We start from the raw sequence: 27483 nt of genomic DNA, 5'->3' as shown, positions 1-27483 counted from the left end.
TAACTATCTATCTCCTGCTCTGATCATTTATAAGTTTCCTCAGTATTCATCCTGGTACTTTGCTCCTTTGACAGAGATACCCAGAAACACACACACACACACACACACACACACTTTGAGAGGTTTTCCTAAACCCGTGAAGTATAAATGAAATATTCCACAGCTTTGGAAGTATAAACCCAGATTTAGCAAAGTCTGGGGGCTTCCTGGTGGCACTAGTGGTAAAGAATTCACCTGCCAATGCAAGAGATTCAGGAGACATGGGTTTGATCCGCAGGTTGAGAAGATCCCCTTGGGCAGGACATAGCAATGCACTCCAAGGGGAGCCTTGCAGATCGGGGTCAAAAAAGAGTTGTACCCAACCAAGTGACTTAGCACACACACCCCTGCTAGCAGACATCTACCCTCCTTGCTTCCCAGCCCTCAGTCCTGCGCTGCTGGCGGAGGGGTGCCGCACTCAGTCTCCCCAGGGCAGGCAGCACAGAGCCTGCCTCAGTTGCTTGTCCTGCGTGGCTGACGGATGGGCCTGTGAATGGCTCTTTCCCACTGGCTCCAAGCCAGTGAGCTGACTGCTGCTCTCCCTTTGAGGAGGCTGTCTGCTACTAACAAAGTGGGCTGGGGGACTCTTGCTGCCCGTGAAGGCATTCTTGGTTGTGGTGGATCCTTGGGAGGAAATGATATGGCAGAGTAGCCCACAGTTGTTGCCTGGAGCACGTGATAATCATCCTTTCCATTAACAACACGGTCCCAGCTGCTTTTGTGTTCCATGCAACATCCAAGCTGTCTGGTAGCTGGGCAGGCCTTGCAAACCCCTAACCCTCTCACCCGTGTAAGGTGGTAACATGCTCTAAGAGGGTAGAGAAGCAAGATTCTGAGTACTCCTCCATAACATGGGAGAGAGTATTTATTTTACCATCTTCAGCAACATGGAAAGATTCCAAGAGGCACGATATTAAAACTAGACTTTGGATGCACTGAATGGGAATGGGGGAAGGGAGCATTTGAGATTAAACCTACACACCCAAGTGAAAGTCGCTCAGTTGTGTCGGACTCTTTTCAACCCCATGTACTGTATAGTCCATGGAATTCTCCAGGCCAGAATACTGGAGTGGGTAGTCTTTCCCTTCTCCAGAGATATTCTCAACCCAGGGATTGAACCTAGGTCTCCCACATTGCAGGTGGATTCTTTACCAGCTGAGCCACATGGGAAGCCCAAGGATACTTGAGTGGGTAGCCTATCCCTTCTCCAGGGGATCTTCTCAACCCAGGAATCAAACCATGGTCTCCTGCATTGCAGGCGGATTCTTTACCAACTGAGCCATGAGGTAAGCCCCAAAGCCACCCGAAAACAACTCTAAACCATGGATCAAGCTGTGTGCAATCCTGTTCGGCGAAGTGTTGGGAGAATGAACTCAGAGTTCATGATTGACCATCCGCAGAAGCCTCACTCACCATGGTGTTAGGGTTGTTGTCCATTCACTGAGCATTTCCCTGGCAGATGCTAAGTCCTGACATGGATGATCCCATCATTCTTCAACAACCCTATGGAACAGGTCCTTAGTGGTCCCGTGTTACAGATAAGAAACTAAAGCTCAGAAAGCTGGAGCAACTTGCCCATGGAATTTAATGAGTGGCAGAGTGAGAATTGGAACCCATTCACACAGGCCCCTTCTTATCCTCTATGGTATACCACCTCTTTGCCCAAAGAAGAATTCTTATCTGAACTTTGCAAGAGAAAATCTAGTTGCAGAAAAGCACCAGGAGGCTGCTCTGAGGAAGATTCAAGAATGGAGGAAGCAGCATTTGCAAAGGCTCTAGAGGTCTGACAAGGCGGAGGCAAGCAAAATGTTGGTAAAGACCAGATGCTCAGCCTTCCGGGGACTCACAGATGTGAATGAAAGGGAAATGGGCGGGTGGGGGCTCCCGGGTGGGCCCAGTGCTCACTATGTGTGTGAGGGGAAGAAGGGGCTGAAGGCTAATCGGTGAGAAGACCCTCGGGCTGGATGGTTGACTGTTTGTATAACTTTTGATAACAAACAGAACCAAGCTGACATAAACCACAGAGGAGCCTAAGGCAGAGCGGTGATGTCCCCTTCCATCAGGACCATTGACTCGGACAGAGGAGATGTGGACCAGGTGGTACACGAGGTGAGAACTTAAGGGAGAGAAACACCCCATCCCCACCCCGACCACCAAAGCTCCAACGTGGAGAAATGTGGAGGTACCTGAGGGGAGTCCCTGTGACAGTGAAGATGCTCCACCTTGGACTTGACTGTTTAGATTTAATCCACTCTAACCCAGCCACTCTGCTTGCTGTCCGCCATCAGAAAGGTTTAGAGCTAGAAGGAATCTCAAGTAACCCTTACTCAACATCCCCACCACCCACCCACCACCATAACCACGGCCAGCTATCCTGATCACTCCCCCTACACTGTGTCAGGATGTAACTGGACTCAGCCCAGATGGGCTTCTGTCCAGAACCGCGAAGAAAAGAAGTCCACATGACTCCTCTGATCATCAGCTCTGATATTAACATCATCTATGACAATGAGGCTCTTTCAGTGTGGTGGTTTAAACTACTTTTTTCTAATTTGCTGGACATAGAGAACAGATTTCACCCTAAATCCACAGTTCAACATGCTTTTATAAGATATTCTTCAATTGTCAAAAGTGGTTCTCTCTGGGACATGGGATGATGCACAACCTCCTGTTTCTTTTTCACTGAAGTTTTTTTAACCCTGATGTATTATTTCTACCTCCCCTACCGCACCAATAAAATAAGTGGTTATTTTGAAAGCTCCTCATGGAGCCTTATTTTAATTGTCTCTTTTATCCAGGCTAAATGTGCCTAGTTTCATCCAGAGGTCGATAATTCGGATCCCTCTGTGGTCAGACAGATGACATAAAGGATTGAGAAGGAAGTCATGGAAGGCCCAACCTGCACACTTCCCATGGGCACTCTCCTCCATCCTTTATTTCCTGGTTCTCTAAGCTTTCTAAATTAGCACGTGGAGCCTCAGAAGAGAATATCTTTGGTTTTAGCCATCCAGCGACAGGCCTTTATTTGTTGTCTCAACAGCAGTCTTGGTCCCGTGCCAAATGCTGGCCAGCACACAGGATTTACACCTGCAAAGATGATCAGTCCCTGAGTCCCAGGAGAGCCACGGAAGCCGAGCAAGCATCCCAAGGAAATGTGACTCGAAGACCTCACTCTGCGTTGGCTCAGGTGCCATGGCAACAGAGCACCCCATCCTGAGCAGATGGCACAGCAGACTGCCTGGTCACGTGGTGCCTGCTCTGGCAGACTGGCTACCTCCCCGAGCTGGCTCACTCTGTCCAGCTGGCACGGAGTCACACTGGTAACTATTTACATGAGTCAAAATCCACCAGGCGGCAGCAGATGGCCAGGTCAGGATGAGACATGGGGAGTAATGGGCGGGTTTGGGCTGAGTCAGAGGCAGAAGTAGCACACAGCTCCTCCGTGGGCACTAACAAGTCTGAACATTGCTCCACATCGCTCCTGCCACTGCCTGGTCTCAGCGTGGCTAGAGGCTGGGAAAAGATCCCACGTGAACAAAGCAAATGATCACCGGCTGATCTTGAGACCCTGAGATAAAATGGTGTTGGCCAGGCCTGTCCCACTCCTAAGGCACCTGTCGTCACACCTGGCCATCCTCTGGGGCTCCTTATCATCTTTGGAGGAGGGCACATCTGGACAGAGCCCGCCAAGGTGCCATGCCTGCCCAATGGAAGCATTCCAATACATTGGTGTGGCTTCCCTGGAGAACAAATGAAAATTCCTTTAAAAACTAAAAATAAGAGTTACCATATGATCCTGCAATCCCACTCCTGGGCATATATCTGGGAAACATGAAAACTCTAATTCGAAAAGACACATGCACCCCAATATTCATAGCAGCACTATTTACAATAGCCAAGACATAGAAGAAACTTAAATGTGGACATTTAGAATAAAGAAGATGTGAGATATATATATATATATATATATATATATATATATATATCACATGTTGTTTAGTTGCTAAGTGCTGTCTGACTCTTTGCAGTGCCATGATTGTAGCCTGTCATGTTATTTTGTTATGTTAGATCTGTCCATGGGATTTCCAAGGTAAGAATACAGGAATGGGTTGCCATTTCCTTCTCCACGGGATCTTCCTGACCCAGGGATCGAACTCACGTCTCCAGCATTGGTAGATGGATTTTTTTACCACTGAGCCACCAAGGGAGAGTAATGAGTAATATTACTCAGCCATAAAAAGAATAAAATACTGCCATTTGCAGCACCATGAATGGACCTAGAGATTATCATACTAAGTGAAGTAAGTCAGACAGAGAAAGACAAATACTATATATCACTTATGTATAGAATTAAAAATGCAATACAAATGAACTTAGTTGCAAAAGAAAAAAAGACTCAGAGACATAGAAAACAAGCATGGTTACCAAAGGGGAAATGCGGGAGGGATAAATGAGGAGTATGGGCTTAGCAGATACACACTGCTAAACATAAAATAGATAAACCATAAGGACCCTCCTATATAATACAGGGAACTGTGTTCATTATCTTGTAATAATCTATAATGGAAAAGAATCTGAAAGAGAATCTGTATATGTAACTGAATCACGTTGGTGCATACCTGAAATGAACACAACATTGCAAATCAACTATACTTCGGTTTAAACAACCTTTTTTAAAAAGAGAAACCTTCCCACTACAAGGCAAGCAGCTCCAAAGCTCTAGGTGTAAAATCTCAACCAGGATCAGTGAAGAGATCAGGAGCTCTGGTGTCTTTGTCATCTTGGTCACTCACGTGGCCCAGGCTTGGTACACAACAGGCAGTCAGGGGCATGTGTTGGGGTGAATTGAAAGCATCTGTGACGCAAATCCAACAGAATGACCTTTGCCTGGGACCAGGTTTAGGGTATGTGTAATTTTTTAAGGCAGGATGTCGACTCTAGAACATTTTGTGAGCCATTCTGAGCGCCGAGAGCACCAGTGATATTCTGACGTCGTTAGTCCAGGGTGATCTGGGTGTTTCGTTTCCTGCTTTGGAATTCTTTCTGTCACAAGACCTCGGTGTCTCCCAGGCCCACAGCCAAAAAGCTGGAGCCAGAGAGAGACTCATGCACGCCCACAAGGACTGCAGCTCTCATCTGCCAAATGGAGAGTATGTGGACTTGAAGCGCTTTCTTCCTTCTCATCTCTCTCACCAGGAGGATATGCAGGGTACCAATCTGTAGTGACAGCATCAGCGATGGGGCGGCCTTGAACCTCAGCATCAGCATCGGCACCAATAACCTGGAGGTCAAACTGGGGCAAAGGTCATCAAGCTGGGAGGCACACGGTCTCCCTAAACATCTCTGGATGTTAACACTGAGATTTCTAGAGAATGATTAGATGCTACGGGCTACAGGAGTCATAAAATGATTATCAGAAATGATTCTGTCTCCATGTTTATTTGGAACCTTAAAGAAAATGAAGAGAGACTGACTGCCCCACCAAAAGAAGTGCAGAATCACGACAGGCTTGGGAATTCTGGGTGGTGAAGGGGTGGACTGCAAGGCTCAGCAACTTAGCCCGTAGTCAAAGGCACCGGGGTTGTTCTGAAAATAGAGATTCAAGAAGCCCAAGAAGGTGTTCTTATCTGTGAGAAGAGAACAGACTGTGGGATCCTGCTTCATGGCTGCAATCCAGAGCCGGAGCGCAGGGGTGTGGTTCACACAGCTGCAGGACAGGAGAGAAGCGTTAGCCGGTCTGAAGGTGAAGGGGGACGCAAGTCACTTTTTAGACTACAAGCTACAACGGACGAGTTTATTGGGGCAACAGAGCTATCTTAGTTACCTTCCTATCAACTGAGCACAGTCACTTACTGGAGGAAAATCTGACTTGAAATGGCTATGTGTCTTTAGAATCACCAAAGTTGTTGTTTTTAACCCTGCAGTTAAAACACTTGTGGACTGAGTGCTCTGGGGAAATAAGGTATCTGTTTTTTACTGTTTACCAACAAAAAGATGCATTCTTCAGTCATTCTCAGATTTTACTTTTGGGGGATTGAAAAAAAAAGTTTTCAAAAACACATTTTTAAAGAAATGAGTAAAACAATCATGAAACCTTGAAATAATGGAGCTGACTGGGCCCTTTCAGGGACTGATCAGGACGTGTAGGTCTCGGATCTGTAGTGACTTGCCCAGACAGTAAACTTGTTAATGGAAAATCCAGGAGGAGAAGGTTCCTAATGTGTGGTTCAGCTCTGTCCCCAGAGGAGACAGGTTTTGGCAAGGTTTATGTTCTGACATGGTTTAAAATATCCAAGTCTGTGACATCTGACCTGCCCTAAGTGAGGAGCTTATAAGATGAATCCTGGATAAACGCAAGCATGTGCATTATAAAAGTCTAGATGCAGTTCCACCTCGGCAGGACGGCATTCCCCAACACCAGAATAGTCCGGCACCCGCCATGTGACTGGCTGGTGTGAGAGCAGAGCCAGCTCAAGTTCAGGTTCTCCTGTGAGTGTCGTGGGAACAAAGCACATGTCTGTCCGGGGCCCCTGTGTGGTCTCCCTGAGTCTACAGGAAATTTCTTCTACTTTATCCCTATACTCGTGTGGTGTATATGGCTGGCCTTTTTGTTTCTCTGATATCAAGCATATATTACTTTAAAATCATTTGTTTTTTAAGGGTATGCCTATCTGGAGAAAGATTCCCCCAGTAACTAAGGTGCCCTGTAAGGGATGTGAGGTCCACAGGGTGACACGGCAGGACCAGGCAGAGGGCCACCGACGGAGCTGCAGACAAGCCACCAAAACCCTGTGACTGAGACCGTCCACCTGCTTCTACACTCACCCCCAGCTATGCTGGATGCATGGTGAGGACAGCCAGCGGCTCTGAAACACTGGGGAGGCTCTGGGATGCAGTCTTAGCAGCAGCAACATGGATAAAGTGTGTGTCCGCAGTTAGTGGCACAAGAGCACAGGTGCATTTTGAACAAAGAAGCACACAGTTTAAAGCTCTACGTTCCACATTCACGTGAAACATGTCCAGAGGAGGACAGATGGCACAAAGATCATTTGAAGCACTGCTACCCAGTGCGACCCTCGGAATCTATGACCATACAGCTTAATGTCTTACTCGGCTATTCCATATACTTCCAGCCGCTCAAACCAGGGCCAAAAGAGGTAATCAATCATGGATATACAATCTCCGCCAAAGAAGACGGTGTTCTGATAGCCAAGAATCTGGAAGTTTAAACAGAGCAAAAGCAAGTTAATTAACCCATCTGCTAATGTATTTATAGGCACTAAATACAAATATCAAATTAAGTCCCAAAGAAGGAGACCCAAGGCTTGGCGTCGTCTTCCATTTGGTTAGGTGAATGCTTCTACCCTTTTTCTGAGGTTTCTTCCATTTCCTTTAGGGTCTGTTGTCCAGGCCACACTTAGCCCCGCCCTCCTTTCAACCCTGGAGTATCCCAGCGGCTCATCTGATTGGAGGATTTGGAAGAACAACCCGCCTCTCTCAGCCTAGAACAGGCTACCCCCTGTTCTAAGCTTTCTAGGGCTCAGCCCCTGGAGAGGGGCCCTGCCTCTGACCAGCACTGCCCATTACTGGGAGGGAGGGGCCACATAAGGAACCTCACTTGTTGTGGTCGTGCCCCCCCCCATTCTCCAGGATCCAGTTTATCTGTAATAAAGGGGATACCATAGCCTCCACATGTCTTCCTCTTTAGCCTTATTTTTCAGCCAATTCAAAACTAAGGCAAGGAAGAGCAGGGCTATCTGATGGGCTCTCTCAAATCCCAATACTGTCTTTCTACCATATTTTCCTTTTTTATTTGAGCTTTTTGAACTTCATATGTGTTGGCCACTCAACATTATCAAATTTTTGCATTAAAACAAAAGTTCTCATTCCCAAATGGGACAAATCAACACAGATAGACGAACCATCAAGAAAACAAACTCTTGACAGAGAGCTAGCCAAAGACATTGGTGGCGGGGGAGTGGGGGACGGGGAGGTACTTGAAAATTTAAAAGGCAATAGTATTTAGCAGAGGTTATTGTTGGGCCAGTTCTTCCCATTGAGAAAAGTATGATGCCAATTATCTAGTTAAGTCAAACAAAAGACTCTTTGGACTGACATAATCCAAATGTCATAACTGGACTCTCATAATGGACTGACATAATCATAATCAATTATATACTTCCCTGTAGCAAAATATCTAGATCCCTATATCCTTTATCTAGATTCCTATATCCTTTATCTGGACTTCCCAGGTGGTGCTAGTGGTAAAGAATCCACCTGCCAATGCAGAAGATGAAAGAGACGTGATTTCGATCCCTGAGTCAGGAATATCCCCTGGAGTAGGGAATGGCACGAAGAAGGCAATGGCAATCCACTCCAGTACTCTTGCCTGGAAAATCCCATAGATGGAGGAGCCTGGTGGGCTGCAGTCCATGGGGTCGCTAGGAGTCGGACACGACTGAGTGACTTCACTTTCACTTTTCACTTTCATGCATTGGAGAAGGAAATGGCAACCCACTCCAGCATTCTTGCCTGGAAAATCCCAGGGATGGGGGAGCCTGGTGGGCTGCCGTCTATGGGGTCGCACAGAGTTGGACACGACTGAAGCGACTTAGCAGCAGCAGCAGCAGCAGCAGGGAATGGCAACCCACTTCAGTATTCCTGCCTGGACAGAGGAGCCTAGAGTGCTGAAGTCCATGGGCCACAAAGAGTTAGACACGACTGAGCAACTGAGCACGTCCTTTACCTAGATTTCAAACTTCCTATCTCTCAGGCTTGATTCTTCATCCTTCAGGCCAGCTTGTTGCTTCTATGAGGTAGTCTAGGGGTGGAGTTAAGAATGAACTCTAGGGCTGGCAGATCTGGTCCTCTCCTGGGTTCCGCCTCTCATTCAACATGAAACCCAGACAATTTACTCACCTTCTCCTCCAAGCCTCAGTGCTCTCATTTGTATAATGGTGGTAATGTTATTGCCCACCTTAGAGGTTACGGTAAGGAATGATGGAATCATGCCCAATAAGTGTGAGCTCTCTTGATGAAAAATCACAGAAACCTCTAGAGGTTACATCTACAGAAAGTAAATCCTTCGCCACCACCCTTTTCAGAAGAGAAAGCAAATATTGGTACCCTAATGTCTATGTCTTCATTATCTCCTGGCATGGCATAGAGGAGTTCCCCTGGCTAAGCTGAAATAATGCTGCTGCTGCTGCTGCTGCTGCTAAGTCACTTCAGTCATGTCCGACTCTGTGCGACCCCAGAGATGGCAGCCCACCAGGCTCCCCGTCCCTGGGATTCTCCAAGCAAGAACACTGGAGTGGGTTGCCATTGCCTTCTCTTTGGATCGCTGCTGCTGCTAAGTCACTTCAGTCCTGTCCGACTCTGTGCGACCCCGTAGATGGCAGCCCACCAGGCTCCCCGTCCCTGGGATTCTCCAAGCAAGAACACTGGAGTGGGTTGCCACTTCCTTCTCCAATGCATGAAAGTGAAAAGGGAAAGTGAAGTCATGTCTGACTCTTAGCGACCCCATGGATTGCAGCCCGCTGTTTGAAGAAGACGGTACTGAAACGGCAGAGCCTGGCCAATGAAAATTTAAAAGAGGCTATTTTCAATCATATGTAGTAAGACCTGATTTACAAGGAAGAGGAACCATCCAGTTTTCATGAATTCCAGAAAGCCCTAACCCTTCTTTATATTCAGGATCAGATAATAATTACCCAAACATTTATCACTGGCTTTGAAACGTATATGTCCAGCTTATTATTGGCCTTCATGGCACAAATCAGAACTGAATCTGAACTGACTGACTCTGGAACTTTTATATAACTCTTCTGCTTTACAGAGCAGAGATGCTCTTGAGAAAGTCCTTATCAAAACAGACCATATATGGGTATTTATTAGAACCCATGATAAGTCTTTTGTTAAGGTGATGAAAATATTTTGAAAATGAATAATTGCTTAGTAATTGATGTTTATTTAGTATATTTTAAAACCTTTCATTTACTCAAAGTTAGAGTATGTCTTTGAATACATATCATCATTTGGATGCAATGAATTTTTAACAGAATGGTACACTTATTCATTCAGACATTAGGAACCATCGAAACTGTTTTACTTCTATTTATCAAGGAAGTCTGTCCTCTGTTTTTTAGGAATATCTTTGTAAAACTACCCTCAGCCGTGTAAACACTCATAGGGACTTCCCTGGCTGTCCAGTGATTAGATTCTGCACTTCCACTGTAAGGGGCATGGGTTCAATCCCTGGTCAGGGAACTTAAGATCCTGCATGCCAATGCAGTGTAGTCAAAAAAAAAAAAAAGCCATTCATAATGTAATTCAACCTTTATCAAGGTATTCATTACAATAAAAAGTCAAGACAAGTATATGGATGAGACTGATGTCTTCTGCCAGCCTCTCCCCTGCCCCTGTGATACATTTACACATTCCCTCAGACTTTCTTAAATCCAAGTGTGACATCAAAATTCCTTGGAGTTCTTGATACAGGTGCAGATTCTTGAGCCCTGCCTCAAACAGGCATTTCTCCACCAGATTTCATACAAAGCAAGTCTAAACGTCCCAGTAGAAAAGCAGTCTTCCTATAAACCAAAGTGCCAGCTTCTCTATAGACACATCACAGTGACCCAGGGGCACATTCTGGCTAGGCCTCTTTGGAAGCTCATTACCATCTTTAGGACCTTCAATAGGAGAGCTCCCTTCTCCGCAAACCTGAGACATTCCAGACATGTACAAAGACTTGTTCCCTGAGAATCACAAAACTTCAGTACTGGAAGGGCCCCTGGATTCATCTAGCATAACTCCCCTTCCATTTTTCCATTTATTTATACCATGCTCACTAGACAAAGGATTGGAGGTGCATTGTATAAAAATGTGTACACTAAAATATTAAATATGAAAAATCATGCTAAGAAAGGCAAAAATAAAAGAACATAAGGTCAAAATAAGGAAGGAAAATGGTCTCGAGATATCAAGCCAAGGCTCCTGCAGAGTTCCTTAATAAATAAAGCTTTGAATTTGACTTGAGTTTCCTGGCAATTCAGAGAGGAAAGCATGCTAGTGAGCTGATTCTTGTCTCCTGTGTGGAAGACACTCTTGCTTAGAAAGAAGGAAACTCTGTCCCAGGGAAGTAAGAGGGCTCTCTGGTTCGTGCCAGAGCCAAGACAAAGACACCATTCTCCTAAGTCCCAGCCTAGTGTCAACCCTGTGTCAACGTCAAATATGTATGTATGAGGACTGTAATCACAGAGGCTTTCCCAAGTCTCTTGTGAATTCTTTGTCTGTTCCTTAAATTTAAGTATCAGCAACAAGCTCAGAATCAGCAAACCCCGAAACCCTCTTTCCTTCTGCCAAGGACCGGCCCAGCTTTGAGAGTCCCTGTGAGGACTCCCCCCACCCCCGCCTCACAATCTTCCTCTTTCTCCTTCTCTCTCAGTCAGGCAACTAACTGATGGAGAGGTGAGATACAATCATGGCAAAAGAGCTTTTCAAAATTCTCTCCTTCCTGTCTCATTCCATGGATAAGACGGTCTTCAGGAAACTTGACTTAAAATAGTTCTTCCGTATTCTCAGTTTAAACTAAGTCCCTTTTGTGGTTGTTCTTCAGTCCCTCAGTCGTGTCCAATTGCTTGCGACCCCGTGGACTACAGCATGCCAGGCTTCCCTGTACTTCACTATCTCCTGGAGTTTGTTCAAACTAATGTCCACTGAGTCGATGATGCCACCTAACCATCTCATCCTCTCGCCACCTTCTCCTCTTGCCCTCAATCTTTCCCAGCATCAGAGTCTTTTCCAATGAGTCGGCCCTTTGCATCAGGTAGCCGAAGTATTGGAGCTTCAGCATCAGTCCTTCCGATGGATATTCAGGGCTGATTTCCTTTAGAATTAACTGGTTTTATGTCTTGGGACTCTCAAGAGTCTTCAGCACCACAGTTCTAAAGCATCAATTCTTTGGCACTCAGTCTTCTTTATGGTCCAACTCCCACATCTTGACAAATTTAGGACAGTCAGAAGTAAAATAATATGACAGTGTTAATTTCCTATGTCTTATCTTTCCTAAATGATCTGTCATCAGAACAGGAAGCTGCAGCTTTGCCTCCACCCACTGAGCAGTGGCTATGCTAATAGCCAATGTGTTTAAAAAAAAAAACAACTCTGTTTTGTGGTATTTCTGTCACCTGCCTGTCACATATAGTGATATTGGTCATTCTTAATGTTGAATAACTTTTCTCACAATGGACTCTCTCATTCTCAGAAATACTGCCCTTCAAGATGGCCTTCTTAGAAAAGATACTTTCCACCAAGGCCCTAGGCCACACATGGCCTGGGGAAGAAACTGAGCCTCTAGCTTCAAGCCCTAGGATTTCCTTAATGTATTAACACATCTTCCATTCAGATTAAGATGTGAGCTATTTCAGGAAAAAGCCATTTGACGTTCTGGAATAGTAGAAAACGTTATTTTTTAAATTTCTCTGTTCTCCAGTTCACTGAAAAATGACTACAGATCCTTCTCTTGGTTCTGGATGTGACTCGGAAAAAGGAATGAGCATGCAAATGAAGAGGGAGAGACTGGTTGGTGACACCTGAGTACGCTGTTTTCACCCCTGAACTTGAACCCTGAAGGGCCGCTTATCTGCCTCGAAGGCCTCTCGGGCTCCCCCAGGCGGACAAAAAGAGGTTCCCGCTAGAGCGCACGTAGAAGGAAGAAGCGCGCTGGGCTCCCCCGCGTGGCCATCGTGGTGAGGCGCACTGGCCAAGGCTCCCCAGCTAGGACGTTCACCAAGGAGGAAAAGGAAATCTGCAAAATTTTTTGTGAGGGACAAGATTATAAAGAGAAGCCCAGACTTCCTCAAACCAGACATCCTAAGAATCATCAGTCTACAGTCTTGGGCGCTCAAGTGCAGCGTCAATAACTGCACTTGTGGTCTTAATGCACCACCTGCCCTGCACACAAGAGAAGTCTCCTGGCTCTAACCAGGACAGCATGCTGGCTCTGGCCTGGCTGGAGGAGGAAGGAAGCGGTTTTTCTTGATGGAAACAGTTCTTATGAAGCAGAACCAGTCCCCTCCTATAAAATACACAAAGCCACCTGCTGTTACATCAGCAATGCAGACCCTAACCAGAAGCAGAAATACTCAATCCACTCCAGGGCAGATATCTTTTGAGTTCGTACAAGATAAGGGAAGATTCTCAAGATTTCAAATTTCAGGTGTCTGCTCCACTGACATACTATAGCTGAGGCTGAGCTAATGAAGATTAACGGATTCTCCTTAAAACAAACCAAGGATACAGAACAAACTTAGAGTATACATAAAACCCACTTCTCTGGAAAGAAGCCTGAGAAGCAGGGTCTGTGCCAAACACACCCCTCCTGCTGGTCACCACTTACAACCAGGAGTTTCCTGTGAAGATTCAGAATGCAACCTGTCAACATTTGGCCACCCTGAAAATTCTATCCTGGAATCCCTTTCATAGGTTTAATTCTTTTTGTTGCAATATATTTGTAAGATAATAGTGGAGGGAAGCTAGTGGGACAAGGCTTGACAAGTCAAATATCTTTAAAGTGATGGGTGGTAGATGAAAATATAAAAGCATTTTATCAAATTTCTGAAGGGGGAAAGGATTTCCTATGTACAAAAGCAGTGGAAGAAATCACAACAGGAAAGATCACACAATATTTTTAATGTTAAATTTCTATATGTACAAAGACGACAAAAACTTAAAACAATGTATCTTAAAAGCAGGCCAATGTCCTTTACATATAAAGAACTCTTAAAAAAATTAACAAGGAAAATCAGGAAGATCTTGACAAACAGATGGGTAGCAGACCATCTGCACAAATAAAACACAAAGAAATGGAATACTTTGGGGAAAACATACCATCTCACTATCAAAGAAATATACATTAAAGCAACTATGAGAAACTACTGTTTCTCAAGACAGGCAAGTATCTTTTTAAATGAAATCTCCCAACAGTGAAAAGGGATTGGTTCAAAGGGCATTTTTGACACTCAGAGGGTAGGGGGTATACAGCACAAGTCTTGGGGGAAGCAATTTAGCAACATCCAGCTCTAGCTTCTAAAATGGTCATACCCTTTGATCTGGTAATTCTGTTCCTGGAAGTCTGGCCTAAGGACATATTTTAAAACAGAGAAAGGGCTTTTTATGCAAAGGAGCTGCTGTTTCTGGGAGGCATCATTAATAATGATAAGCAACTGAAACAATCTAAATAACCCTAATGAGTGTGCTGGATACATAATTCTGGCTTATGCATATGGCAAATTATGCAGAATGAAAAGTTATTTTTTTCCATCTTTAATAATTACACATATAATAGAGAAAAATATTCTCATTATTAAAAAAAAGATTCAAACACAGAAAGCAGTATAGAAGGCAAAGGCTCTCCTTTCCTATCCTTGCTCTGAACCACTCTTCTTTCCCACCCCCAGGCTAATCCCCTTCCAGTAGTAGGCACCAGCCAAGTCTGATTTGAGTCTCTCCAGACATTTTTCTAGGAGTTTATTTACATTTGTGCATATAATCTCAGATATGCAGATGATAACACCATCCTAATGGCAGAAAGTGAAGATGAACTAAAGAGCCTCTTGATGAAGGTGAAAAAAGAGAGTGGAAAAGCTGGTTTAAAATTCAACATTAAAAAACTAAGATCATGGCATCCAGTCCCATGACTTCATGGCAAATAGATGGGGGGAAAATGGAAACGGTGACAGACTTTATTTTCTTGGGCCCCGAAATTACTGTGGATGGTGACTGCAGCCATGAACTTAAAAGATGTTTGCTCCTTGGAGGAAACGTTATGACAAACCTAGATAGCATATTAAAAAGCAGAGACATCACTTTGGTGACAAAGGTCCGTCTAGTCAAAGCTATGGTTTTTCCAGTATTCATGTACGGATGTGAGTTGGAACATAAAGAAGGCTGAGCACTGAAGAATTGATGCTTTAGAAATGTGGTGCTGGAGAAGACTCTTGAGAGTCCCTTGGACAGCAAGGAAATAAAACCAGTCAATCTTAAAAGAACTCAACCCTGAATATTCACTGGAAGGATGGTGCCAAAGCTCCAAAACTTTGGTCACCTGATGCGAAGTGCCGACTCATTGGAAAAGACCCTGATGCTGGGAAAGACTGAAGGCAGGAGGAGAAGAGGGTGACAGAGAATGAGATGGTTGGATGGCATCACTGACTTAATGGACATGAGTTTGAGCAAACTCAGGGAGATAGTGAAGGACAGCCTCTGCAGTCCATGGGGTCGCAAAGAGTCGGACACAACTAAGCAATTGAACAACAGAAAAATGTATCTCAAAGACCTATAAAAATAACATGGAAAAATGAGGTTATATAACAAGCACAAATAAACCTTCAATTTTGATGATACTTGTTTGAAAGAAAAATGTAAAAGTCAAACGGCATTTATTTAAAAAGAAGAAAACGTTAGAGTATAAGGCTGCCAACTTAAACTGACCTGTTTGCTTGTGGGTAACATGGACCATTATACACTGGTCTCTTGAGTTGCTTATCACTCAAGACAGTCCATAGATATTTAAAATATTTTCAACTCACAGAAAATCCTGATTGTACAAAACCATGGAGAAAAAATTGTACACATCATCTCTATAATAGAGAGAAAACATCTCTATTAGAATTATTCTGACAAGTTTCAATTTCACTAGAATCTCCTAGAGTCAATATACTGGTATTGAGAGGAATGTATCAAATAATTCAAGCTCAGTGGGCATCTTTCAGATTCTGATATTACCTATGTTGTACTTACAATTCCTACTAACATTCTATGGGACAAAACCCAATTCAAATCTGGAACAATATTGCATATTCAGTGGTCCTTAATTAGCCCTGGCTAGCACCCCACTCCAGTACTTAGCAGCAGCAGCAGCCCTTAACTAGCCAGAATTTCACTGATGCTACTTATTACATCTGAGAGGGTCATTGGCAAGATTAAATAAGAGGAGTATGCAAAGCAACTTTAGCATCATGCCCAGCACGAAAATACAGGCTCACTTCCCTGGAAGAACCCAAACTAAGAAGCTGTGCCTCCATTGTAATATTATACATGTACTTAGCAATCTGTAATTTTCAAAGTTCATCCATCATTCAAATGCAGAGTAGGAAAGAGATGGGTCAACCTATGTTTTCAACTATCTTTGAATTTAAAAGATTTTGTTTCAAGGTTCCTTTCCCTGGCCAAGCATTTAACTTGTAAGAAGGTAACCAGACATGATAAAATCAGTTCAGCTAATCTTTGAAAATAAAGACCATAAAAATTCTCCATGGGCAACAGCTATCAAACTTCTTTTTCAAAGCAAGGTCCCCCTCCCTCTTCAAATTCAAGCTTATTAGATGTCTTGTTAAACACAGTGTCGAAACCAGGGCTGGTCTGGCTGAAGCAGGCTCTAAAACCACCAGCAGACCTCCTCTCACTGGGCCGTCCCTCTGCAAAACTTGTGAACACACCTTTTAAAAGACCCTTTCTTTCTATGAATGTGGAAACGAAGGCACAGAGAGGTCCAGAACTTTGATGAAGGTTCTGGAATCCCATAAAGCCAAGCCCAGGAGCCAAGACTCTTTCTACCTCACCCTACTTGCCTCCTCAGAGTTAAGACCGCAGTCTGAGTTCTCAGGACCAAAGGCTGACACTTCTTACACATGATGCTGAATCCATAAATGCTGAAACTATATAAATCTAAGACAGGCAGCTGTAACTGTAAATAAATTTAACAGCTTCCACTTCACAAAGGTCATATGGAAGAATATTAGTAATCAGCCTTCTTCTAAGGGGATAAAAATAGCATTCCCTGGCTGCCAAAGAATCACAACCCACCCATAGGGGAATTTATCAGTTTCTAGAACAAAGATAATGGAGAAGGCAATGGCACCCCACTCTAGTACTCTTGCCTGGAAAATCCCATGGACGGAGGAGCCTGGTGGGCTGCCGTCCATGGGGTCGCACAGAGTCAGACAGGACTGAAGTGACTTAGCAGCAGCAGTAAAACAAAGATAAAGGAAGTCAAAGGACCACCTTCCAGACTATAAGAGAGTTACAGGGTAAATAGCCCTATTACTGCTAGACACATGGAGGATCTGGTAACAAAGATTACCCATAGACACTCCCCCCTTCTTCCTCTTCTTCTTCTTTTTTTTTTAACATTTATTTATTTGGCTGCTCAGGTCTTGGTTGTGGCATGTGAGATATTTTTAGCTGTGGCATGTGGGACCTAGTTCTCTGACCAGGGATAGAACCTGAGCCCTCTGTATTGGGAGCATGGAGTTTTAGCCCCTGGACCACCAGGGAAGTTTTCCCCCTTCTTTCTTAATTACAGAACTCTGATATATGCAAGGTGGTCCCAGCTAAGAGATTAAATTTCCCAACTTCCCCTGCAGATACTTATAACTCAATGACTACGTTCTGGCCAATGAAACTTAAGTAATCATTGGACAGAACTTCTAGGCTTGTGTGTGTGTGTGTGAAAGAATAAATCCTTATAAGTTTTTAAATCAATGCTATGCTATGCTAAGTCACTTCAGTCGTGTCCGACTCTGTGCGACCCCATAGACGGCAGCCCACCAGGCTCCCCCATCCCTGGGATTCTCCAGGCAAGAACACTGGAGTGGGTTGCCATTTCCTTCTCCAGTGCATGAAAGTGAAAAGTGAAAGTGAAGTCGCTCAGCCGTGTCGGACTTCTAGCGACCCCATGGACTGCAGCCCACCAGGCTCCTCCGTCCATGGGATTTTCCAGGCAAGAGTACTGGAGTGGGGTGCCATTGCCTTCAATACTAGAAGCCAAACACAATCCCTAACCAATATTGACCCTGGACTCCTAAGCAGAAGCTACAGAATCCGTGCAGAGATAGGTCAGGAATGTGGTGATTCTGGGACAGGAACAAGTTCATCACATGCCCTCCCCTACCCCTAGGCATATTTTCAAGAAAAATTCCAGAGGAGGTCAGTGGAGCGCAAGTACCTACAAGTTAGATGACCAGTAGTTGAACTTATCAAAGTCTGACAGGAGAAGTATATAAGTCTGTGAAAGCGGAGGGTGTCAGGGTGACCAGGGTGTGGACCTGCATCACTTTATCCACCACATCTGGCCAGGAGAGGGCCCCGTTTTTACCTCTTCCAGGTTGCAGAACTCCTGACGCAGGGCCAGCTTCAGATCACCGCAGTCTCTCCCGCATCTCAATGCTACCAGACACTCCTTGGTCAAATGTGGGACCTGATCGGAGGACACAGGTTCTGAGCAGAGAAGTCCGAGGGCACTCCGTGCTCCTGCTCTGCCTGACAGTGCAGCCAGAGCTCTGTCACTCTGTCAACAGTGCCACCTGATGGCCATCTCAATGGTTTCAGGAATCCACTTGTCACAGCACTCTGGTAAACAAGGTGCTTTAAAGGGGGCTCTCTGGTACGCCTTACTTGTTCAGCTATTTCCATACTGTACAATCTTAGGTGGGGCATTTTCCTTCTTTAAGCCTCGGTGTTCTCATCTGAAGAATGGACACAAGAATAGTACCCACCTTAAAGGGTGGGACCTGATGAGGGCAGTGATGGGGATCAAACAGATTAACGTTTATAAAATAGTTAGAACCGTGCTTGGCACATGGCTAGGGCTCAGTAGACATCAGTCACTAATATCATTGAGTCATTTTTGTTTCTTTAAAAAAAAAAGCTATCATAAAATTTCTCCATCACATTCTCTCCCAATATCAACAGCTGTCTCCTTTTCTCTCTTCTTCACATTTCCTGGGCAGTCGGCACTCCTGTTCCCCATAAAGGGCAATCTCCTTCTGTGCATTACCTTTTTCACACCCCGATATTTTTTTCACCTGAGACCTTGGAAATAGCTCCTTCAAAGTATCACTAGTTTTCTACTCTTTCAATATTCCTTGTCTCAAGTTACACAGTCATAACTATGCCATAATCATAACTCTTGAGACTGTTCGTTCCACTGGAAAAGTAGTTATTGGCAAAGACTTTAACCTTTAATATCAGAGGTCACAGCTTTACTATAATTCCACACGAGTTATCCTCCTAAGACACACACAGGTATTAAATCAATTTCACCAATGATTTGACTTTTAAAATGGACTGGAGTTTGAGAAAGACATACAAAGTAAAATAGAGTGTTAAGTGTTTTTGTTTTTCTTTAAATGGATATACCTTATAGAATAGCTCCAATAACATCTTTTGGCGAGCTCGCTCGTAAGGGTCATACGGGTACAGCTTCCTTCCAGGGTAAGCGTCATCCAGGTACTCACAAGCGATGACAGACTCATAGATCAGTTGACATTTGCTGTTCTCCAGGACAGGAATTTGGCCAAAAGGATGCTTTGTAAAGTACCACTCAGGCTTGTTTCTCAGGTTAATGTTGATAACTTCATGTCTTATAAAGCAAAGGGAAAACAGGACAGAACAAAAATGAGAGGATTAGGCAGACACTCATCTTTTTTTTTTTTTTCCCCTGAAGTGCACAAAGACCCTCTGTAAGATCTTCGTGTCTAGACCAGGGATCAAACCTGTGCCCCATGCAGCGCAAGTACAGAGTCTTAACCACTGGATTGCCAGGGAAATCCCCAGACACTCATCTTGAAAGCAGAAACAATCAATCTATAAAATTAAAATTTGCAACAAGGTTTTTAAATTGAGGTTTGTACAAAGAAAAATACATAACAACATCATTCTTCAACAGTAGGATGTGTTCAATGTTTTTTATGCCTTATTGCATTCACTCTCCATGATTCCCATGAGATAAACTAGGGAATCATGATGAGGTGCAAACAAAGGAAGGCAAAGAAATCATTTAACACATCCCTTCTGAGAGATAAGGCTCCTTGTGGTTCAATCCCTTGCCCAATATTACCCACCAGGAAGTAGCAGAGCCAAGATGGAAGGCCAGGCAGTCTGACTCAGAGCTCACAAGCTTAACCACGGCACCACAGATTTTAGTACATTTTAAAGTTTGAAAGTACAAATCTGATATCTGGAGACATTTTTTGTTTGCCACAACTGGAGGGAGGGGGATTCTACTGGCACCTAATGGGCAGAGGCCAGGGACGCTGCAAGATATCCAACAACACACAGAACAGCTCCTCCCCCCTCACCAAACACACAAAGCCAGGAATCATCTGCCCCAAATGTCAGCAGTGCCAAGGGTGAGAAACTCTGCCCTAAAGAAGGACTTCCATCAATTCTCAAGCTGCCACTTCATCACTGTGGGTAAAACATCAATCTGTTGTTATTTTTCTTTTTTATTTAAAAAAGTAAACTTTGGGCCAACTAGAATTGAGCAAGAGGGAATAACCTGGAAAAAGCCATAGACACTCCACAGAGCAGAATTATATAATTTTTTTTTAAAGTCTCTGTAACAGTCTCTGCGTCTCTATAACACAAAACTCCAAAGTCATCCCCTAATGATACACACTGGAGGCTGAAGTAACACTTTAGCTTTGAGCTGGCTCCCTGCAGCCTCCCCCGTTCCAGTAAAGTTGCTCTGCCTTCAAAATCCAGACCTGCTTTGCAGGAGCTCGTCTTGCAAAATTACTTCTATGACCAGTGTGCCCCCATTTTTCAGGTGTGTGGGAAACCTCTTGATAGCAGTCCTTTCTATTTCTTTGTTTGAAACTATTTGTTCATTCATTCAAAACGTAGTTTTAAGTGCCTATTATTGGCCAGGTTCTCTTCTAGCCCATGAATAAGAAAAAGTCCCTGCCTTCAAGAACATACATTTGTGTGTGTGTGTGTGTGAGAGAGAGAGACAGTGTGTGTGAGTGTGTGTGTGAGTACAGGTGTGTGGGTGTTGGGGGAGGGGCAATGGAAGTGAGTCTGGGGAGTGTGGAGGAAAAACAGATAAGTAAGGAAACGTTGTTAGTGCAATAAAGGGAACAGAACTAACCTGAATATAGCTGGGGTGGGGTCTGGGCTGCATTTCATAGAGCTGTCAGAGAAGGCCTCAGTAGCCTCCGCGGTCCGCTCTTTCACAAACTTTAGGGAAGAAACCCAGCTCACCAGAGCATCATTCAGTTTACTCCGAGTGGTCCTAACAGTTTCCTGCAGAGACCTGATTCTGCATTTCAGGATGGCCCACTCAAGAACCCACCTGCCCTCTGCTAACCGTTTATTGACTTCGTCTCAGAAGAAAGTGACAGACAGCCTGTGACACCTAAGCGGGGACCCCCGGATGGTGAACCTATGGGGCCTCCCACCGCTCACCTGATGCCTTTGGCCCGGAGGACCAGGCGCGTCCTGTGCGCGTAGGGACAGAACCTCATGCTGTAGAGGCGGATTACGCCTTCAGGGACCGGCCCTGGGGGGATGCTCCCTGCGGGTGGAGGGGGGACGGGGACGCGGATTAGCTCTGTGTGGAGAGGGGCTCACTCGCCTTCCCAGGACCCCACGAGGGCCGCGGTCCTCCGCCTCCCGGGCCCCAGAGAGGACACCTTTTTTTTTTTTTTCCCTGCACGTGTCTTTTTTGCGGAGGAACCGCGATCCTCCTCGCCGCTGCGCTGATCGGCGAGCCAAGGACCGGCAACCGCCTCTCCAGAGCCAACATCCAGCCAGCCGGCACCCCCAGCCCGCGGACAACTGTCAAGAGGACTCACCTTTCCCCAAGGTCCTGGTCGCGTCGTCAGTCATGCTCTCCCGGCGTCTGCGCAACGACCAACGCTCACAGTCTTTGCCGTGAGGCTTGCTGCCGCCGGCGCAGGGTCCAAGGACGGCAACGTTCCGGCGCGCCCCGCTGGCTCCAAATGCAACTTTGGAGCAACAGGGCCGTGTCGGGGTGGTAGGGAAGTGATCCAGGACGGCAGCTAAGATAATTCAACCTGAGGAGACAGAGCCCCAGATTCAGAAGCCAGTGTAGCAGGAGTGGGAAAAACAAACAAACCTGAAAAGTACCCCTTGCTTTGAACTCACAACATCCTGCGCGGTCTTTTCTCTGCATCAAGAATCTGTGAAGAACAGGCATGTGAATTTCACTTACTCCAAGGGAGTTTAATACAAACTGACCAGGGTGACACTAACGTTTTCTTTCTCATTCTAAGCCCTCCCTCCTGTCCATACTCTGTACATGAGTGTACTTTATCTTAAAATAAGGCCAAGGATTTCCCTGGTGGCTCAGTGGGACAGGACTTGGATCTCTGATCAGGGAAGATCCCATATACCCAGAAGCAACTGAGCTCATGTGCCACAACTATTAAGCCTGTGCCATAGAGCCTGGGAACCACAACTACTGAGTCCATGTGCCCTAGAGCCTGTGCTTGGCAAGGAGAGGCCGCATCGATGAGAAGCCCAGGTACAGCAAATAAAGAGTAACCCCCTGCTTGCCATCTATGCAGCAATGAAGACCCAGCCTAAATAAATTATAAAATAAGGCCAAACTTTTTCATTATCTAGCAGATAAGAAGAAAAACTTAGTGTTAAGATCTTGCATGACCCTAAAGTGTCCCCTTTAATTTTATGTCCTCACTACTCTAGTTCCAGCCTTATTTATGAGATTTTACTCAAGTTGTGAAAAACTGGTAATGAATAGGAAACCAGATATCTAGAGGCAGAGACAAATCTGTGCACTCTCTTCAACTCCCAGTATACATTTCAGAGCAGACCCTTTTTAATTACTAAGGACATACTGCCAACAGCCCAGCAATACAGAGGTCACTTGGATAGCTCCTTCATCTACATGAGATAAAGGGGTTAACTAGCCTTTGCTCTGACCCTGAATCACTGCAGATGGTGATTGGAGCCATGACATTAAAAGACGCTTACTCCTTGGAAGGAAAGTTATGACCAACCTAGACAGCATATTAAAAAGCAGAGACATTACTTTGTCAACAAAGGTCTGTCTAATCAAGGCTATGGATTTTCCAGTAGTCATGTATGCACGTGAAAGTTGGACTATAAAGAGACCTGAGCACCGAATAATTGATGCTTTTGAATTGTGGTGTTGCAGAAGACTCTTGAGAGCACCTTGGATTGCAAGGAGATCAAAATAGTCAATCCTAAAGGAAGTCAGTCCTGAATATTCATTGGAAGGACTGATGCTAAACTGCAACTCCAACACTTTGGCCACCTGATGTGAAGAGCTGACTCATTTGAAAAGACCCTGATGCTGGCAAAGATTGAGGGCAGGAGGAGAAGGAGACAACAGAGGATGAGATGGTTGGATGGCATCACCGACTTAATGGACATAAATTTGAGTAAACTCTGGGAGTTGGTGATGGACAGGGAGGCCTGGCATGCTGCAGTTCATGGAGTCGTAAAGAGTTGAGCGACTGAACTAAAATGAACTGACCGGTACATAAAAAAGAAACAGTCAACATACCCATGTCATGTGAGAGCTTCTGGTAGACAAGGAAATTAGTCCTGATCAGGTAAATGTGACACTCACATAAAGGAAGTATAGTATTTCAAATAGTTGACTTTCATATAAACAGATTCTAAAGGGAAAAGCCATATGAGGAATGTGAAACTCTCTAAATTCAAAGTAAATTATACTAACATGTATTTAATGCTTTATGTGTATTAACTCACTAAATCCTTAAAATAATCCTACAAGGATTCTCTTCTTACCTCATTTTAAAAGATAAGTAAACTGAGACTAGCAAGGTTAAGTCACTTGACCAAAGCCTGATAACTAGTAAGAGGTGGAAGGAGGTTTATGAAGCCTGGGAAGTTTGATTTCCAGGGCAAGTCACTCCATCTAGAATCTTAATCTATATCAGAGATGGGCAAACTTTTTCTGTTAAGGTCAAGACAGTAAACATTTTAGGCTTCTCAAGCCATCTTGTCTCAGCTACTAAACTCTACCCTCGTAAGGTGAAAATAGCCGTAGATAATATGTAAATAAATGGGCATGGCTGTGTTCCAATAAACCACTATTTATGAATAGTAAGTTTGAATTTCATATACAGGTATATTTTAACAGACTACTTTTTAGAGCAGGTTCACAGAAAATTTAGCAGAATATAGAGACGTTTCCTACCAACCTATCCCCACACATGCATAGCCTCCCCATCAACATCCTGGATCAGGGTGGTACACTTCTTACAATCAATGGATCTATATTGAAACATCATTATCACCCAAAGTGTAGTTTGCATTAGGACTCACTGTTGGTGAATTTCACGTAGTTTTCACATGTTATAAATTATACTTCTTCACTGAAATGTTTTCCCCTAACTATTCTTAGCTCTTGAACTGCAAAGAAATGAGCAGTGGGCTTGGCTTGACCCTCTGGCTTTAGTTTGCCCATCCCTGGTATACACTGATGATGACTGGATTAGCAACCAAGCTGAGGATTCCATTGGAAAAGTAAAAGGTTCCTGGGTCCATCTTTCTACTATACTAGAAGAGAATGTATTTTCATGTTGTGTCCCCTTATTCCCACCTTTTCAATAAAACCAACTCTGAGAGCTGGTAAATATTGTTTATTAAAAATACAGCTGACCCTTGAACAACTAGAGACTTCAGGGCACTGGTCCTCCACTGTCAGCCCTTCACATCTGTGCTTCTACACCTGCAGATTCAACCAACTGCAGACCATGTAGTACTGTAGCATATATTCAGTGAAAAAAATCCAGGTATCCATGGACCCTTGCAAATCAAACCCATGTTGTGCAAGGGTCAACTGTATACTTGTATTAATATATGGGAAGTCATGGGGTGAAGGTCTATTTGATGTAGTCAGGGGAGAATGGACAAAGAAGTGGAATGTTTTTCCTCTGAAGGGAAGGAATATTGTCAAGGTTCTCACTTGGCACTATATTCAAACCCTGACCTTGGCACTTAGGCAAGCTATCTAACCTCTATGATCTTCATCTTCCTCACCTGTTAAATGAGAACACGAAGTACCTACTCGATGGGTTTTGAGTATCAAATGCAATTGTTCAGGTGGCTATCCTCAGTATAGTAAGAGTTTAGTCTACTTCAAAATTAATGATTAATCCTAGTGAATAAGGACACATTTTTGATAGTATAGTACATTCTGATTTTATATCCAAAAAGATAAAATGCACTGCGATTGAGCTTTGCCTTGCACATCAGAATTAAAGTTCAACTCAGAACGCTTATTTCACCAGTTACCTATTTAACAACAATTGAATGGGCTGAATGCTGCAGGTTACATTTCAGTTTTTAATCTTACCACTGAACAATATGGTTACCCTAGAAAGGTTTTAATTGTGACATTTAAGTTTAACCCTATTTTCTCATTGAGACTCAGTAAGTACCGCTTGGAAATCCTCTTTGTAAATTTCCCTTGTTTGTTATTATATCATGTTTACACCTCTATTATACTGAGTCACTCAAGCAAGGAATAAATGGTAATTGGGCTACATTAAACCTACTCCAAATTGGTTTCCAGAGACTTGAAGTATGATGGAATCTGTTTTGAAAATGTGGAGATCTTCAGTCCTGGGTGAAGATGTCTTAAGCTTTCTAAGAAAAAAAAGTGCCACCACAGAAATAATCTTTTCACTCTATTTACATGAGTCTCTGTTTTGAGGAGAGGAAATGGGGTTTGCATTTTGCAATTTTTCAAAGTTATTTTGTCATACTAATCTCGGATAGTGGAAGAACTTGGAAGACATTCCTCTTAATGTTTCAGAAGCTTGATTTACATGACAGATTATGTTACTGAGAGTTCCACTATTGTTCACCAAGTTCAAAGAGTTAGACAAGTGAGGAAAAAGGCTCTTGTGCAAATGGGCCTAGATTTAGGACTTTTCCCCCCTTTAAGTTAAAGGTATTCGCTTTAAAGACCTGTTTCTTATTCTCAGAGTAGCTTTTTTTTTTTTATGTTAAAATCTTTGATGAAACTTTCGTGAAGACAGTTGGGCTTCCGTAGTTGGGCTTTCGTCTAAAAGTGTTAGGCAAAATTAAAAATCGGCAATCCCATTCTGGGTCCCCAAATTCATGAAAAAATCTCAAGTTTCAGAATTGACCTCAAACCCCTCTCCCCTTCAATGCTACGCAGGGCCAAGCAACCCACCCGGTGCATGCAAAATGATAAGACGCCCCCGAGGCACCTCCCGGCGCGCGGCAAACGGGACCGGATATGGAGCTGGGGGAGGGGGGGGGGGCGGGTCGGAGAGAGAGGCGGGGCACAGGCGGAACCCGCCCCTTAGAACGCGACTCTATCCGCCAATTGGCTGCGGCGCCCGGAGCTTCACCAATCCGCCAAGCCTTTGGAAGCGCTCCGGTGGAAAGCTGAGCTAATGGGCGGCCGCGTTACAGGCTCCTGGGTACCGGAATCTTGGATCCCAACGGGTATGTGGCTGGCCAAAGTGGAAGCCGAATAGTGGCTGGTCGTGGCACCTCAGCGCCCGGGTCTACATCCGACTGAAGTCCGCCCGCAGCGGACCCGGGCTTGTTGGGTGGGGCAGGCGGACGGCAGCAGAGATGAGTCAGCTCGGAGCGTGGGCATTGGTGGCGGCTGAGGTGGGCGGCTGGAGACCTTTTGTGAAGTCAGTCAGTTCGCTGCTGCCTCCTAGGGTGCGGCCCCCAGGTCGCCTGCATCACCATAGGACGAAAGACCCATTTCATATATGTACTCCTGGGCCCACCCGGACCTACCGAATCGGAAATCCAGGGGTGAGCCTTAGGGGATTGCTAGGCGCTCTTTTAAGAGTATGAGGGCAGGTCGAAACCGCTCCCTAGTTCTGATATAAGAGCCCTGTACTGCGTATGTTCTCCAGCACTTTCCTCCAGCATCTTAAGACTTCAGTTAACCTCAGGACTTTAATTGAATCATCTGTAGAATGAAATGATGCTCTCCGGACCTACTTTCTCATGGAGGTGATGTGATGATAGAAAGTGAATAGTAAGAAGCCCAATGAGCTATGGAAGTGTATAAAGACATTAGTATTTCTGAATTACTCATCCAGCTTTAGAATGGATGTGGCCTTCTCAGCATTTAGTTATATACATGGAACACCTTTTGTGCTGGGCAGCATAGGATTTGGTAGGAAGGATTTTGAAAGGGTTAGTGACTGAAGCCTGAGAGAGCCAATAGGAGACCACCTAGTCACTTGGCTTTGAAGTTAATGTGGGTCTGGACTTCAGTGGCAACAGCAGTTATTACTGTTGTATAAAAGGCATGAAACTGAGTCAGACATGGAAATGAAAGAATGAGGAATTGAGAAGTTCTTAACTCAGAACCTAGAAGACAAACTTGAAAGGGCATCTCTTGCAATGACAACACAGTATCTATTTGGAAATGTCCTATGGGCAGTTAAAAATCCAGATTGACTTCCAGCTCTCACTAGAGGTGACTTAGAAATTTTCAGCATGGAGTGTGATAGAACCCTTAGAGTCATATGAACACCCTGAGACAGGAAATGTGTTTATATTGCTGCAGGGGGGCCTTGAGGAAAGCCCACAGTGTGGCCAAATTTGGTGTCAAATCAGAGG

General features: G+C 44.5%; 1 protein-coding gene and 1 long non-coding RNA gene across 9 annotated transcripts in view; one reads left to right on the top strand and one right to left on the bottom strand.

The window, feature by feature from the left end:
* Positions 1–5459: 5459 nt before the first annotated feature.
* GSTO2 (glutathione S-transferase omega 2) lies at positions 5460–27415 on the bottom strand. Of its 8 annotated transcripts, none has more exons than XM_059881937.1 (8): positions 26320–27415; positions 25419–25509; positions 21678–21899; positions 21289–21397; positions 19240–19462; positions 18197–18298; positions 7150–7256; positions 5460–5746 (listed from the first exon to the last, which is right to left on the bottom strand). In XM_059881937.1, exons 3-8 carry the CDS (start codon positions 21709–21711, stop codon positions 5587–5589), a joined length of 735 nt encoding a protein of 244 aa, XP_059737920.1. In that variant the 5' UTR covers positions 21712–21899; positions 25419–25509; positions 26320–27415; the 3' UTR covers positions 5460–5586. The 8 variants fall into 8 exon arrangements, with proteins under 8 accessions (XP_059737920.1, XP_059737916.1, XP_059737918.1 ...); XM_059881933.1 differs by lacking the exon at positions 25419–25509 and adding an exon at positions 21991–22025; XM_059881935.1 differs by lacking the exons at positions 25419–25509; positions 26320–27415 and adding exons at positions 21991–22025; positions 26063–26150.
* The window catches only part of LOC112444463 (uncharacterized), a 37347-nt gene continuing 36120 nt past the window's right edge, over positions 26257–27483 (top strand). The window contains exon 1 of the long non-coding RNA XR_003032743.2: positions 26257–26340. This is a non-coding gene — a long non-coding RNA (uncharacterized lncRNA). The remainder of the gene's footprint in view (positions 26341–27483) is intronic.

The sequence above is a fragment of the Bos taurus genome, chromosome 26 (genome assembly GCF_002263795.3).
Source record: "Bos taurus isolate L1 Dominette 01449 registration number 42190680 breed Hereford chromosome 26, ARS-UCD2.0, whole genome shotgun sequence".
NCBI classification, from domain to species: Eukaryota; Metazoa; Chordata; class Mammalia; order Artiodactyla; family Bovidae; genus Bos; species Bos taurus.
This window is presented reverse-complemented; position numbering and strand designations above follow the sequence as displayed.